This window comes from Gadus morhua, chromosome 11, assembly GCF_902167405.1.
Source record: "Gadus morhua chromosome 11, gadMor3.0, whole genome shotgun sequence".
NCBI lineage: Eukaryota > Metazoa > Chordata > Actinopteri > Gadiformes > Gadidae > Gadus > Gadus morhua.
The window spans coordinates 13,374,148-13,387,518 of record NC_044058.1 but is presented as its reverse complement, the minus strand read 5'-3'; the positions used below and the strand labels follow the sequence as shown (position 1 = coordinate 13,387,518).

At 44.1% G+C, this 13,371-nt stretch overlaps 3 protein-coding genes across 4 annotated transcripts; 1 reads left to right on the top strand and 2 right to left on the bottom strand.

The window, feature by feature from the left end:
• Positions 1–95: 95 nt before the first annotated feature.
• Positions 96–1,945, bottom strand: tmem42a (transmembrane protein 42a). Its single transcript, XM_030369808.1, has 3 exons — positions 1,652–1,945; positions 1,217–1,363; positions 96–814 (listed from the first exon to the last, which is right to left on the bottom strand). The coding sequence occupies exons 1-3, from the start codon at positions 1,829–1,831 to the stop codon at positions 671–673; spliced, it is 471 nt and encodes a 156-aa protein (XP_030225668.1). The 5' UTR covers positions 1,832–1,945; the 3' UTR covers positions 96–670.
• Positions 1,946–1,988: 43 nt separating this feature from the next.
• On the top strand, positions 1,989–3,915 carry kiaa1143 (KIAA1143 ortholog). The gene is made up of 3 exons (XM_030369807.1): positions 1,989–2,181; positions 2,456–2,594; positions 3,059–3,915. The coding sequence occupies exons 1-3, from the start codon at positions 2,065–2,067 to the stop codon at positions 3,364–3,366; spliced, it is 564 nt and encodes a 187-aa protein (XP_030225667.1). The 5' UTR covers positions 1,989–2,064; the 3' UTR covers positions 3,367–3,915.
• Positions 3,916–4,142: 227 nt separating this feature from the next.
• gpd1l (glycerol-3-phosphate dehydrogenase 1 like) lies at positions 4,143–13,060 on the bottom strand. 2 transcript variants are annotated; one of them, XM_030369806.1, is made up of 8 exons: positions 12,850–13,060; positions 12,363–12,540; positions 10,583–10,738; positions 8,626–8,764; positions 8,091–8,203; positions 7,355–7,594; positions 6,317–6,423; positions 4,143–5,955 (listed from the first exon to the last, which is right to left on the bottom strand). In XM_030369806.1, exons 1-8 carry the CDS (start codon positions 12,891–12,893, stop codon positions 5,859–5,861), a joined length of 1,074 nt encoding a protein of 357 aa, XP_030225666.1. In that variant the 5' UTR covers positions 12,894–13,060; the 3' UTR covers positions 4,143–5,858. The 2 variants fall into 2 exon arrangements, with proteins under 2 accessions (XP_030225666.1, XP_030225665.1); XM_030369805.1 differs by having other exon boundaries at positions 8,626–8,716; positions 10,601–10,738.
• Positions 13,061–13,371: the final 311 nt, after the last annotated feature.

Here is a 13,371-nt window from a genome sequence, read left to right as displayed (position 1 = left end):
TTTTCTATTGTGGGAGAATATATTACTTAAATTGGATAATTTTCATGGATTTGATTGGATTTGAATACACTACAAACATTGACATTACTTCTCAGTTCTTGATTGTATGCAAACATTTATTTGATCAGGAATTCAAATCAGTGACATTCTTTGTATGGTGTAAATGGCAGTAGTTTGTATTGCATAGAAAATACTTTCCATAGTGCTTATTGGAATGCATGCACGTGAATACAGATCTTCGTACACACAGGTGAATGTATATTGCATAATATATGAGCAACATTTTCACACGCATATATTACATTTATTGTGTATATATTTGACAGCTTATCTAGTAACAGTGGACCGGCGCTTGAGCATGTCAAACGGTCGATGCTCTTCATGGGAGATAGGATTGTGATTCTGATCCTATCCCTGTAGTTATGTATGGATCAGCAAAGAGACATACATTATAGAACAAAAGTTCCCACAACTAGTGTGATTTAATGTCATTGCAAGGCAGTCGTTTTAGCTTTGGTAGTACTTGATGTTCGTTGACACATATCCTTATACAATGTGATTAAGCTCAGATTGCGGCTGATCATTTTAGCCTTGTGCTTTGATGACCCTTCTCTTTTGGCTTGGTCTCTAGGGGATCACATTGTAACAGTGTTCTCTTTGGGAAGTGTCATCAATTGTCTTTCTTGCCGTCTTCCTGCGATACGATCTGGGGCGTGGACTCATGGAGCACCAGCAGCCCGGAGAGGGTGAGCGAGATCCCTACCCACCACAGAGCCGCATGGGTCTCTCCGAAAATCATTTTCCCTAGGACCGCCTGGAGGGAAACACAGCGACAAAAAAAGAATGAGATAGTTATTGGAGGTTGGGATGGAGGCCCTTCTTCATGTTTCCGGACTATCTTGAAAACTCCATTATGTTGGTACTCGTCATCGGCTAAAACTGGTTCTACCTGCTGTATCTTATTGAATAAATAGGTCATTACACATGAATCATGAATTTGATCGTTTCTCTGACTAGGGGGCACAAAGGCAGAGTCGGGCCTGGTCTTGTCTCTTAACACAAACATTCATAGTCTCATAACAAAACATAGGCCAGTGCAGGAATCTGATGGTTGAACTTGTAAAAGGAATAAAGGTTATACAGATGTGTGACTACTACAGATCACACTTTATGGATGCCTATTGACTCCCGCTTTTATAGTTAGTACATAACTTACAGAAGAGACAAAGTTTGATGCAGTGGTGGTCACTGTGGCTCTGGCGGAAGAGGAGCAGTGGCGAAGCGCCTTGGAGAAGAACGTCCACATCACAGCATTGCAGGTGAACAGCAGACCTCCGCACATCAAGCGCAGAGGAATGTGGAGCTGAGGATGAACCCGGACGTCAGAGATATATTAATACACATAGATCCAATAACTGTGAAATACTAGTGTGGCTCCCATACTTTAACGTTATGCGTTAGTAAACGATATATATGCATTCGGGAGGGCAGTATACTGTGAAACAAAAGATAAATATGAAATACTAAGACTAAACCAAAACGAAATGTGAAGAACTCACAATAGCATCGAATATATTTGCAATAGAAAATATACATAGCTCCATGTGTAATGTGGCCCATATGAATACAATACACAGAAGGTGTGAGTTACCCAGTCACAGGGGGTTTCCTCCTCAGCGTGTCTGCTCCAGTGGTCCTCAGTGGTCCATCTCTTCATCCCTGTGTCACACATGTCTTTCAGGTAATCCGCCCCGAGGGACAGTTTAGCAGAAGAAGAAGCTACGGCTCCAAGAATGCCGGCCAGCAAAGCGTAAATATCCCCAGAAATCATATTCCAAGGACAGTGCGTGGGGTTATGCGGTCATAGGAAACCATGCATCGTTGTCAGGTACGTCTTGTCGGCGAGCGCTTCCTTGGTCCACGCCAGGCAAGCCTTAGACTGGCAGCCAATCACATTGCTATCTCAAATCACGTGACTTATTTATTTTTATATTTTTGGGAAGCGCACTCTGATGACGTTTAGTTCTGCTTAATCTGTTCTTGCTTCACGCGCCTAGTACTACAATGAATAAGAACATAAAGAAAAGTGATATATCTTGGGTGAAACCCACCGAACCGTCGTTTCTAAAGAAATTCAAGAGTGATGTCGGATACAAGGAAGGACCCAACGTCGATACGAAGGTGTGTGTCCTTCTTGCACGCTACATAGCGTTAGCTGCTGTGCGTGTCGGACTTTATCACATCATCTCTATTATGGATAATCACATTTACAATCAACCCATCGCCTCCTGTAAATAAACACTAGACAGTTCTTTGACATGCACCCTAAATGCAATAAGGAAAACATTTAGCACAACCCATGATACAATACTCCATTGTCCATACACTAGGATGCCTAATATTGACCATCGGCAGCTCGTTAAATGTTATTGCCTCTTTTGTGTTACGTCTCCAGCGTCAGGCGATGCCAACGCTAGATGATGACAGCGGCAGCGACCGTGAGGATGAGCTACCGCAGGTCGTCGTCCTGAAGAAGGGCGACCTGAGCGCCGATGAGGTGAAGCACATCAAAGGCGACGGCGCTTCAGAGAAAGGTGGGTAGGAAGGACTGGCAAATGTGGAGAGTATTGCTCATGCAGTTCAGTGGTTATTATTCCATCCGTCAATGATCGTACTATTTTGGTTGAGTAGTTACACTCATCCTTTTAGAATTATACTTTTTCTTTAATTCAGAAGTATATTTTCAGCATACCTAGTTTAATAGTGCACTGGTGCAGTCTTCATAGGATTCAAGACCGTGGTCCTTCTGTCTGGTGTGTTGATCCTATCCATTTGGTTTTGTATGGAACAGCAAAGGGAACCACATTGGATATAATTCTAGCTTTACTTGCAAGAGAATTGTTGTCCCCGATACTATTGCTCATGCACTTCATTATTGATATTACTGTTTTAGTTTAGCTAGAAGTCCCTCTGACTAAGTCTGCATTACGTCTGGAGAGAAAGAGGAAAGGGGTGCTGCTATTCAAACGCACGCGCCATGCTTCCTATTGGTTTACAGAGGACGAGCCTCCTGCAGATGGTAAAATCGTGTTCAAGAAGCCGGCCAAGCGCTCCTCCACGGATAAGTACCAGGGCATCACAGCCAGCTCCAGCAAAAAGAAGAAGAGTGCCACGGGGGAGAAGGAGGACAAGAAAGAGGAAAAGAAAGAGGAGGAGGAGGAAGAGGAGGAGGAAAAAGAGTTGAAGGAGAAGAAAGAGGAGAAGAAGGAGAAGAGGGAGGACAAGAAGGAGGACAAGAAGGAGAGAAAAGTGAAAAATAACAGTCTTCTGTCATTTGGGGGAGATGAGGAGGAAGACGATGGCTAACTGTTTATAGACTCAAGACGAACGCAAGTTTTTATTTATTCATGGTGAACCTCTTTTGACGATGATATAAATCTGGGAAAAAAAAACTACAATTTTCTATTTTCCCCCTATCTGGATGACTGAACAAAAGTTTATTCAAACAGTGTTGACTTATTCACTGTATGAGGTGTTCAACATAACAAAAAAAAACCCTTATCATCACTTCCCTGTTCAAAATGTGTTTATTGCGATGTGTATTTCAGTAAGTGTCCTGTGAATGTTGTTTCATCCTAAGTGTGGGGAGAACTTGCCATGAGGTTTGCAACTCGTCTTGAGTATTGTTGGGTGTTTATTCATAAATGGATACATTCATCATTTTGTTGAATGTATGGATATTATAGCTTCAATGATGGAGCTCTTAAATTTAAAGCGTTTGTGTTAAAGCAATGCATTCATGTCTGCACGTGTTTTTCATTATTTTTTTTACATCGATGTGCTGTTGTTTTGTAGCTTCAGAGTTTTAATAGTGAACCATTTGGATGATGTATTAAACATCTTGTTTTTATTCAACTGCTATCGCCTGCGTACTTTTTGAAGATAATTAGAAAAGATCAAAAACATTTATTACAAATATATAAAGAAAAGAGTGACTAGTCGAAAGGCGTAGTATATCCTACACAAATAGAATGGACATGAACTACAAGCAATATGCCTATATAATATCATTCTCCAGGTATAATATACCAATATCGAGCATGTATTCCCTACAGAAATAAAAGTGAAAGTCAACTTATCTCTGTCTTTGAACTTTGGCTTTAATTATAATGGTAGAAAGTCAAATGCATTGTTCAGAACACCATGTTTGATTGGGCTTTAAGCATCCTGTTACTTCGTGAGTCAACTATGGGGCGTTTATCTATTGTCAACCAGATTTTCACTATTTTATTCGGCCCATAATCTAAAATTAAGTATCAAGACCAGTATCTGAAAGCCATATACGAATATTTATCGTATTCTTTTTTTTGGAGGATTAAATCCCGTCAGAAAAAATTGGGACCAAAATTAAATGGTTTGATTTAAGACAAACCGTATTTAAAACAGCCCAAATATAATGTTAGGTTCTGTGGTTTGCCATTACACAAGTTAAAAAGCTGAAGGAGGAAATAAGATGGTCACCTGAGTGGCAGTTGTAGCTAAACATGATGTACCCGTAAGAAAGAAAGACCTAAATCTATGGTATATCAACATCCACTGAGCAAAAGGGATGGCCTCATCACTACAGCACTGAAAGGGATCAGGGACATATTGTTGTTGGTAGACAATAATTCTAACTACACATGGCCACCCTGTAGCAGGAAATAAGTTTGAAAAATGGTCACAGCATAAGAATGTGTTGCTTTCTTTACACTAAGTCAATACAATAACTAAATGATTACAAGGCTGTTGCCGTATTGCAACTTTTAGCATTACTGTGGGAGGTTCAGCCAGGTGTTGCTGAGTAGTTATATTGCTATATACGCAACACATGTCATAACCTTATATGTGCCACAAGGTAGCGCTGTTAAGCCTGAGATGGACCTATTCTCAAGGAACGACGTTCGTCCCTGAACGCCAAGATTTGGGGCAGTTTGTCTTCAAGACAATAATGATGTAAACAAGGAGGAAGGAATAAAGTCATGGGGATGTACTTGGTAAAACACAATACTCAATATTATAAAGACTAATAGCGATTTGACATACCAATGTCAATCACCAAATAAATAGCAGTTAATCTGCTCAAAGACATTTTTTTATCCTGTCTCCAAGTAATGCCTCGTTCTCCATTTTAGCCGGACATAGGATCCTGTATTGGGATTATCATTATTAACATTATTATGGGATTATCCTCAGACGATCCGTTTCCATCTGAATTTATAAGGAAGTGATACAATACAAGGATGGGAAGGCTTGATATGATAACTTGTATCAAAACACTTTCATTAAAGCCTTTCACTTTTGGCTTTGGTTGAGGAAAACTACCCAAAAGAGAATACAAGCCAGTAATTATACTGATAATACCACAAGTGCAACCGTTACTCCATGTAAACAAAATTGGCAGTGTTAGGTGTGCAGTCTGTCCAGCCTGACGCAGTGGACAGGACACCATACGGGTTCTGTGTCGTGTTGTTAGTCTCTAAAGCTGCTTTGTATCGTATCAGTAAGAGGAAAGTCAAATATATCAAATTTCTTACAAAAATAAAGACCTTTCAAATGTTTTTGCAACACTAAATGGTCTAAATGTTAATATCATCCCGCCATTAGCTTCAATGTATCATGATTGATCATTGAAATGTGAATGTTTTGCGTTTTTTAACTGGAAAGGTAAGCTTATTGAACGTAGTCACCGAAAAAAAAATACAAAACAGAGGTAACAAGTGCTACAATTAAGGGTTGCGTTATTTGTACAAAGAGCCGCCGCCATGGATCTGTTAATCAGACTGTGGCACGCGGGGCTCCCTGGGGCCTCAGGTCCCCTACAGGTGCTCTGGGTGGCTCTGCAGGCAGGAGATCATCTCCCCCACGGCCCTTCCCTCGAAGCAGATCTGATACACGGCCGTGAACAGCGGGAACCTGCAGAGAAGGGACCCAGGAGGGGGTGTTATCATTATCAGCACAGCGTCACAGTATCTCAGAGGCTGAGTTGTAGAGTCCCTGTAGCGGGAGGAGGATAAACTCATTCTGAAAAATAGTCGTAGTCACTTGTCACTACGAAAATAGTCATAGTGACAGCTAACAAGACAAGTAAGTCGTCAGATAATAAATCCTCAGAGTTTGAGTGGGATATCTTTGCACATGACTCAGTCCAGAGATAAAAAATCAGAGAAAGGAGAAGTTAGAGGTAGGAAAGAGAAAGCATCCCTCTATGTGGACGGAAAAGCAGAGCCAGAGGTTTAGAGAGAGGAAGGCGATGGAGGAGCTGGTGGCTACTGACTTGTCCACCAGGCCTTTCTGCTGAAGGATGTGGTACACCTCGGTGGACGTGGCCGGCCCCTGGAGCTTCTGCCCGTTCAGCATCTCTTTCTCCAGCTCCTCTATGCTCTGGCAGGAGAAGGACCAACATATTGTTAAATATTCACAAGGACACCATTGGCAACATAACGTCTGGATTCCTATATTCAATAGCTTCCTGCAAGATGTTTTCTTCGAACCGCCATTTTACCTGCTGTTACAATTGCACCTGCAACGGGCTTAATAGGCCAGCAAATCATTTTATGGACCAATACAGTATACTAACAGGAAGTGGTTTATTTTGGACAAGCCCTCATGTTTACATATGTCAGCTGATCGCACCACCATATTGCGACAGATAACAACCGTCCTTGGCTTCGTAGACTGAATATTGAGATTTGCCATAATCCTCAACATCGTTGAAGTCTCCTTCAGGATCATCCGTCTCAATCCCACATTGCTTCCTTTCCCGGCTCGGCGACTACAGCTTGACCAATCAAGCCGTAGCAGGAGAATCAGGAAAGGGATCTGTGGGGATGTGTGTGGATGATGGCTGCATTAAGGAGGCTCACCTGGCCGAGTCTGACTGGACTCGGGTGTGCAGCCCCACCCAGCTCCAGTTGCACATTGAGTAATCAGTGTGCACATAATAATCCAGCCATCTCCAGACACACTCAGGGAGAGATCTCCTGCATAGCAACATGGAGCACCGGGCCATGCTTCACTTTCAACAAACCTTTACAATAAACCACCTGATTATTTATTATCCTACTGTTCATACTTATAGTACTGTCCATCTATGCTGTTCTTTTCCATTATACCCATCTTATGCTGCTCATACCTCACTAGCTGATTTAAATTTTGCAGCTGTATTGAACCATATGAAAATCCATATTCAAACTACATCTTAAATGCTCTTTTGCACTTCTATTTAGATCTCCAAACACATTTCATTGTCACTGCACTCTGCACAACGACACTAAAGTTCAATCTGTAGCATGGACTTTGGGATAGGTTCTACCTTGCCGGTCTTGGCGAAGGCCTCTGCGACGCGGCGGTTGCGGCCACCGTAGCAGGTTGTGATGAGGTCGGCCACGCCGCAGCTCTCCAGGAAGGTGGCGGAGGAGACGGCGTCCGCGTCCTTTGAGAACAGCTTGGCGAAGGCGATCATCTCCATCAGGCCCAGGCGGATCACGGCGGCCTTGGTGTTGTCCCCGCAGCTCAGCCCGTCGCAGATGCCTGCTCCCACCGCCACGATGTTCTGGAGATCACAGCGCTATTATTCAGGGCCGGGGTTACAGATAAACGCCGAAGGAAATGAAACTCCTCGAGTCAATAAACAAAAACCTCACCACAAGATTCTAGCCTGATTATTCAGAAGTGATTAAATATACTCTGAATATTTTGATTCAAAACTTTCCTCCAAGATTGATGCAGAAAGATATTTGAGCAGGACCTACGTCAATACCTCGGGTGACAAAGATAGCAGAGAAGAGAATTGATTGTTAAGATAACGCTTGATTGTAATCACAGGGTTCTGATAACGCACCAGATAGGCTGTCCATTTCCTCTGCTAGACACGTTGAATACGATCAGTAAACAAGGTGGCATAGTACCGACCATTACCATATATATCACATATATCTCAACATTTATATCCACCTATCCTATCAATGTTGTCTTGTCTCTTTTTGGCAAGGAGGTTGGTCTGTGGTGTTACTGTGTGTTGCTTAGCGACTGAGCTAAAGTGTGTGTACCTTCAGTGCCCCACAGAGCTCCACTGTGTCTGCATCGTCCACCACCGTGATGCGGAAGTTGGGCGTCTGAAGGAGCTCCTTAAACAGCAGGCCATTCTCAAGGACCTTACTGCCTACCCACGCACACACACATGCGCACGCACAGACACGCACACATGCGCGAGCACAAACACAAACACAAACACAGACACACACACATACACAATAGCTTAATCTGTATAGCACTTTTTAGAAAACATGTTACAGGGCTTTACCAGGTGATAGATAAAGAGGCTGGATATGCAAACGTTCTAATGATACAAAAGGGCAGAATTCATATTCCACATCAGTGGAGACTAAATAAAAGTGTCAGAATCAGCAGTGGTGATGCAGAGGTGGGGGGTGACCAGAGTTGTGGGGTGCTTGGTTCGCCGTGCCAGCTGTGAACGTGTCAACGTCTTTTATCCAATACAGCCGGAACGCTGAAGCAGGAACTATAAAAGTCTGCCAAGTCATCATATAAAAAAACATGTTTGGGCGCAAGGCCCCTCTTTACCTATGGTGGTCTCGCAGAACTTCTCGGCCGCCACCTCGTTGGCAATGTTGGCGCCCATGAGGACGCTGACGTCGAGGCCCATCTTCTCCCTGATGATATCAGAGATCAGCTTCAGCCCATCAGGACCCTCGTCTATCCCCTGAGAGAATGTGTGTGTGTGTGTGCGTGTGTGTGCGTGTGTGTGTGTGTGTGTGTGTGTGTGTGTGTGTGTGTGTGTGTGCGTGTGTGTGTGTGTCCGTGTGTGTGTGTGTGTGTGCGTACAACAGAGAAAGACGAAGCGCAAAAAGCAGTTGGACAGAAGCACATGTGTAAAAGCCATTCTTCATGCATAAAGAAAATACCTAGCTGGAACACTGCCCCCTGGTGGCTAACTGGAAGGGCAACCAGATGTTGGGGCACTTTTAATTCTTGATCAGGTGCCAGCAATTAGTGTATGATAACCACCGCTGTGTTCGCTACGTGTAATTACCTTTGAAATCAAAATATGGGACTATTGGACCCTTGATCTACCCCCTCTTTGTTTCAAGGCCAGTTTAGGTTCTTTGATTTGGAAATTTGTTTTTTTGAACTCAACAAACAAATGCCATAGGAACAATAACGCTGCACGTATCATGTCCCAGCTAAACATTAGAAGAACCCCAACGAAAGGAAGGACAAGCGTCAGATACGTTTACTGGTCAATTAAACGCATTATTAAGTGTGCGTGTATGACTGACTTCAATGCTTTATCTGAACAAATGCCCTGTTGTTTGTAAAGTGCAGACCTCCCAAGAAATAGCATTACATAAAGTCCTCATATTCTAAAAGATATTCAGCCGAGCTGAATAAAGCCAGCCGAGCTGATTACGTTTATTTGGCCGTAGCCGGAACATATCGTCATAGGGGTTTAAGCCACATATGGCTCTGACCTCATTGGTCCTAATTTCAAAGGCTGAACCGGATGCATCATGGGAATCCATCCGTTGCTCTATTTACTCAGTAATGGATTTTACAGCAAAACGGTCAGGTTCGGTTTTTACTGTTTTCAAAAACATAAGCCTAAACACTGCTTCACTTAAGGTTTTACACACACACACACACACACACACACACACCACAACACACACACACACACACACACACACACACACACACACACACACACACACACACACACACACACACACACACACACACACACAATCCCCACTTCTGGTCTTAATGGTCCAGAGGTTTAAAGCAGCCATTTTACCTGGTGAGAGGCATAGATTTAGCGTCCACAATAGCCAGCGAGAGAGGAGCAGAGAGGGGAACAAAGCAATGTGGTGTTGTCACGGCTTTGATCTAGACAGCATTCAGACTCTAGGTAATAACCCGGCCCTCTCGCAGACTAGCTCGCCGGGCCAGAGAAGACTCTGGTTTGTTATTATAGCCCGCATCACATCTAATAGAAGAAGTATTCCTCTGGGCCTCTTCGCTGTTCACTGACTCACACACAGATTATTTCATTTTAGTTTTTAGAAACTTTTTGTTTGAGAACATACACGTTGAAAATTTCATTTTCAACGTGAATTGTAAATGTGAATTATGGCATCAATTATTCATAACTCAAAATGTTTAAGCCGGGCAACTTTGATGTGTTCACAAAATGTGATGACAATATATCACACTTGTTCGTTAACTGCATCCGTTGATGCCCAGAAAGCTTAATTTCTCCCAGCCATTACTATTGTATGTAGGGATGTAGGATGATTTATTGGTGCATTATCTTTTTATTTCTCCACAAGTGGGGTTACCTTTTGCTGCGGTATGTTGACAAATTAATGTTCCTCCTGGGATTTATAAAGTTTGTTATTAAAAAGCTGTGTAATTGATAGTGTGTTTTTCAAAACAGTGAGTCCTTAATAAAGTGTGTTGTTAATACACGGGGGCGTTATTAAGTGAGCTGTGAATACAGTGTGTTATCATTTCATCCTACAGTCCTGAGCCGGTTACCTGATGAGTGTGATTCCTCGGCCCTGGCCGACACGCAGCCCACCAACTGATCACACAGGTTCCTGATGAACTGGTGGGGAACCACGAACACCAGCAGGTCCGCCCCCTCCGCAGCATCACTCAGTGTCGGCACGGCAACCTAGAGAGGATGGACGGGAGAGAGAAAGACGAGAGAAAGAGAGAGTGGTTACAACAGATGGAGGGAGAGCGAGATAAACAGAGAGAGTACAGAAAGAGAAATGGAGGTACAGAGAGAGCGGTACAGAGATACAGTCAGTACGTTTAAATGCACTGCTTTATCCGAATGCAGCCATAGTTCGACAGAGTCAGCCAGAGTCAGCGGTTGGCACAGTGGCTAGCACTGCTGCCTCAGCAAGAAGGCCCTCGGTCTGGACCCCGAAAGGGGGAGGGGCTTTCTGTGGGGAGTTTGTATGTTCTGCCCGTGTTCACAGGGGTTTGCTCTGGGTGCTTCAGTTACCTCCCACAAGACAAAGACCAAAAAAAACATACATTACAGGGTAATACTCCTGCCTACTGAGCACTGAACAATGCTCCTACTGCTGCAGCTAGTGAAGAGCGCTGCCCACTGCTATAGCTAGTGAAGAGCACTGCCCACTGCTCTTAGCGCTACAGCTAGTGAAGAGCACTACCCCCCTGCTCCTACTGCTGCAGCTAGTGAAGAGCACTGCCCACTGCTATAGCTAGTGAAGGGCACTGCCCACTGCTATAGCTAGTGAAGAGCACTGCCCACTGCTATAGCTACTGAAGAGCACTGCCCACTGCTATAGCTAGTGAAGAGCACTGCCCACTGCTATAGCTAGTGAAGAGCACTGCCCACTGCTCTTAGTGCTACAGCTAGTGAAGGGCACTGCCCACTGCTCCTACTGCTGCAGCTAGTGAGGGCACTGCCCAATGCTCTTAGCGCTACAGCTAGTGAAGAGCACTGCCCAATGCTCTTAGCGCTACGGCTAGTGAAGAGCACTGCCCAATGCTCTTAGCGCTACGGGCTAGTGAAGAGCACTGCCCAATGCTCTTAGCGCTACGGCTAGTGAAGAGCACTGCTCTTAGCGCTACAGCTAGTGAAGAGCACTGCCCACTGCTACAGCTAGTGAAGAGCACTGCCCAATGCTCTTAGCGCTACAGCTAGTGAAGAGCACTGCCCAATGCTCTTAGCGCTACGGCTAGTGAAGAGCACTGCTCTTAGCGCTACAGCTAGTGAAGAGCACTGCCCACTGCTACAGCTAGTGAAGAGCACTGCCCACTGCTCTTTCTGCTACAGCTAGTGAAGAGCACTGCCCACTGCTCTTTCTGCTACAGCTAGTGAAGAGACTGCTCCTACAGCTAGTGAAGAGCACTGCCCTCTGCTCCTACTGCTGCGTCTAGTGAAGAGCACTGCCTCCTGCTCCTACTGCTGCGTCTAGTGAAGAGCACTGCCCCCTGCTCCTACTGCTGCGTCTAGTGAAGAGCACTGCCCCCTGCTCTTAGCACTACAGCTAGTGAAGAGCACTGCCCACTGCTCCTACTGCTGCGTCTAGTGAAGAGCACTGCCCACTGCTCCTAGCGCTGCAGGTATAGTGATGGGTCACATGCAGATGCAAATGCTAATTTCTTGTGTACAATGACAATAAAGATTCTAGGAAAAGGTCCAACAAACACATCACACTAAGTAAATACGCAGAGAAGAGGAAGAGTTTCTACCGGTTCTTTACAGCGGACACACACACACACAGAGCTTACAGCAACCCCCCCCCCCTTCACCCTACCACGTTCTCAGGCAGCTTGAAACCCGGCAGGTACTTGACGTTCTCGTGCTCTGTGTTGATGATGTCAGAGAGCTTCCTGCCGTTGACGTTCTCCTCAAACACCCACATCTTGACCGTGGTGGCGAAGCGCTCCAGGGACCTGGCGTTCCCCCCTATGATCCTCGCTATGGCGGAGCCCCTGTAACCATGGCAATCAGAGGAGGAGGTGACAGTGAAACTCACCTGTACTTCACAATGACATCACTGACACTGATTTACTTAATTGGTAGAATTTATTGGTTGGTGTGTATGTGCAATCTAGTGAGTTAAAGATGCTGTATCATGGAGATCCCTCCATGATAATAATCATGATAATAACATGATAATAACCATGATAATAACATGATAAAAAAACATGACAATAACCATAATTAATAATGCCATGATAATAACCATGATAATAGCATGATAACCATCACAGAAGGTTATGACAGTTTGCATAACTCACCAGTTGCCTGAGCCGACTATACACACTTTCAACGGCGAGGCCATCGTAGTCTTTGTCTTCAAATATAACTTATGTCTTCATATACCTTCCTGGTCATTAACTTCCTTTAAAAAAATACACATACGTTAAATTAAAGTCAGAGGTAGGGCGGATGATGGAAACTGAGGCGCCCGAGCTGCGGCCGGACGTCGACTATATATGACGTGTTTGGCGTCGCGATTAGTCCTGCTGGGAATTGTAGTTGAATGGCAGTTGCATTTTCACCAAATATGTTACAGCGAGATTGAATGGGATATGGTCAACTAATATGTATTTTAAAGTTGCTACGGCCGATAGCTGTAAAATAAACAATTTAACTATCTGTCGTTTTTTTTGGACATCAAGGGAAGATTACGTCTAGCGTAGCTACCCATCTCTCGAGCAGGTCGTCCCACTGAAAGGCACACACAGTATATGATAAATGCCATAGATTTCCGATAGATAAAAACCCTTTCACAACATGTATTAACTTTTTGGGACACT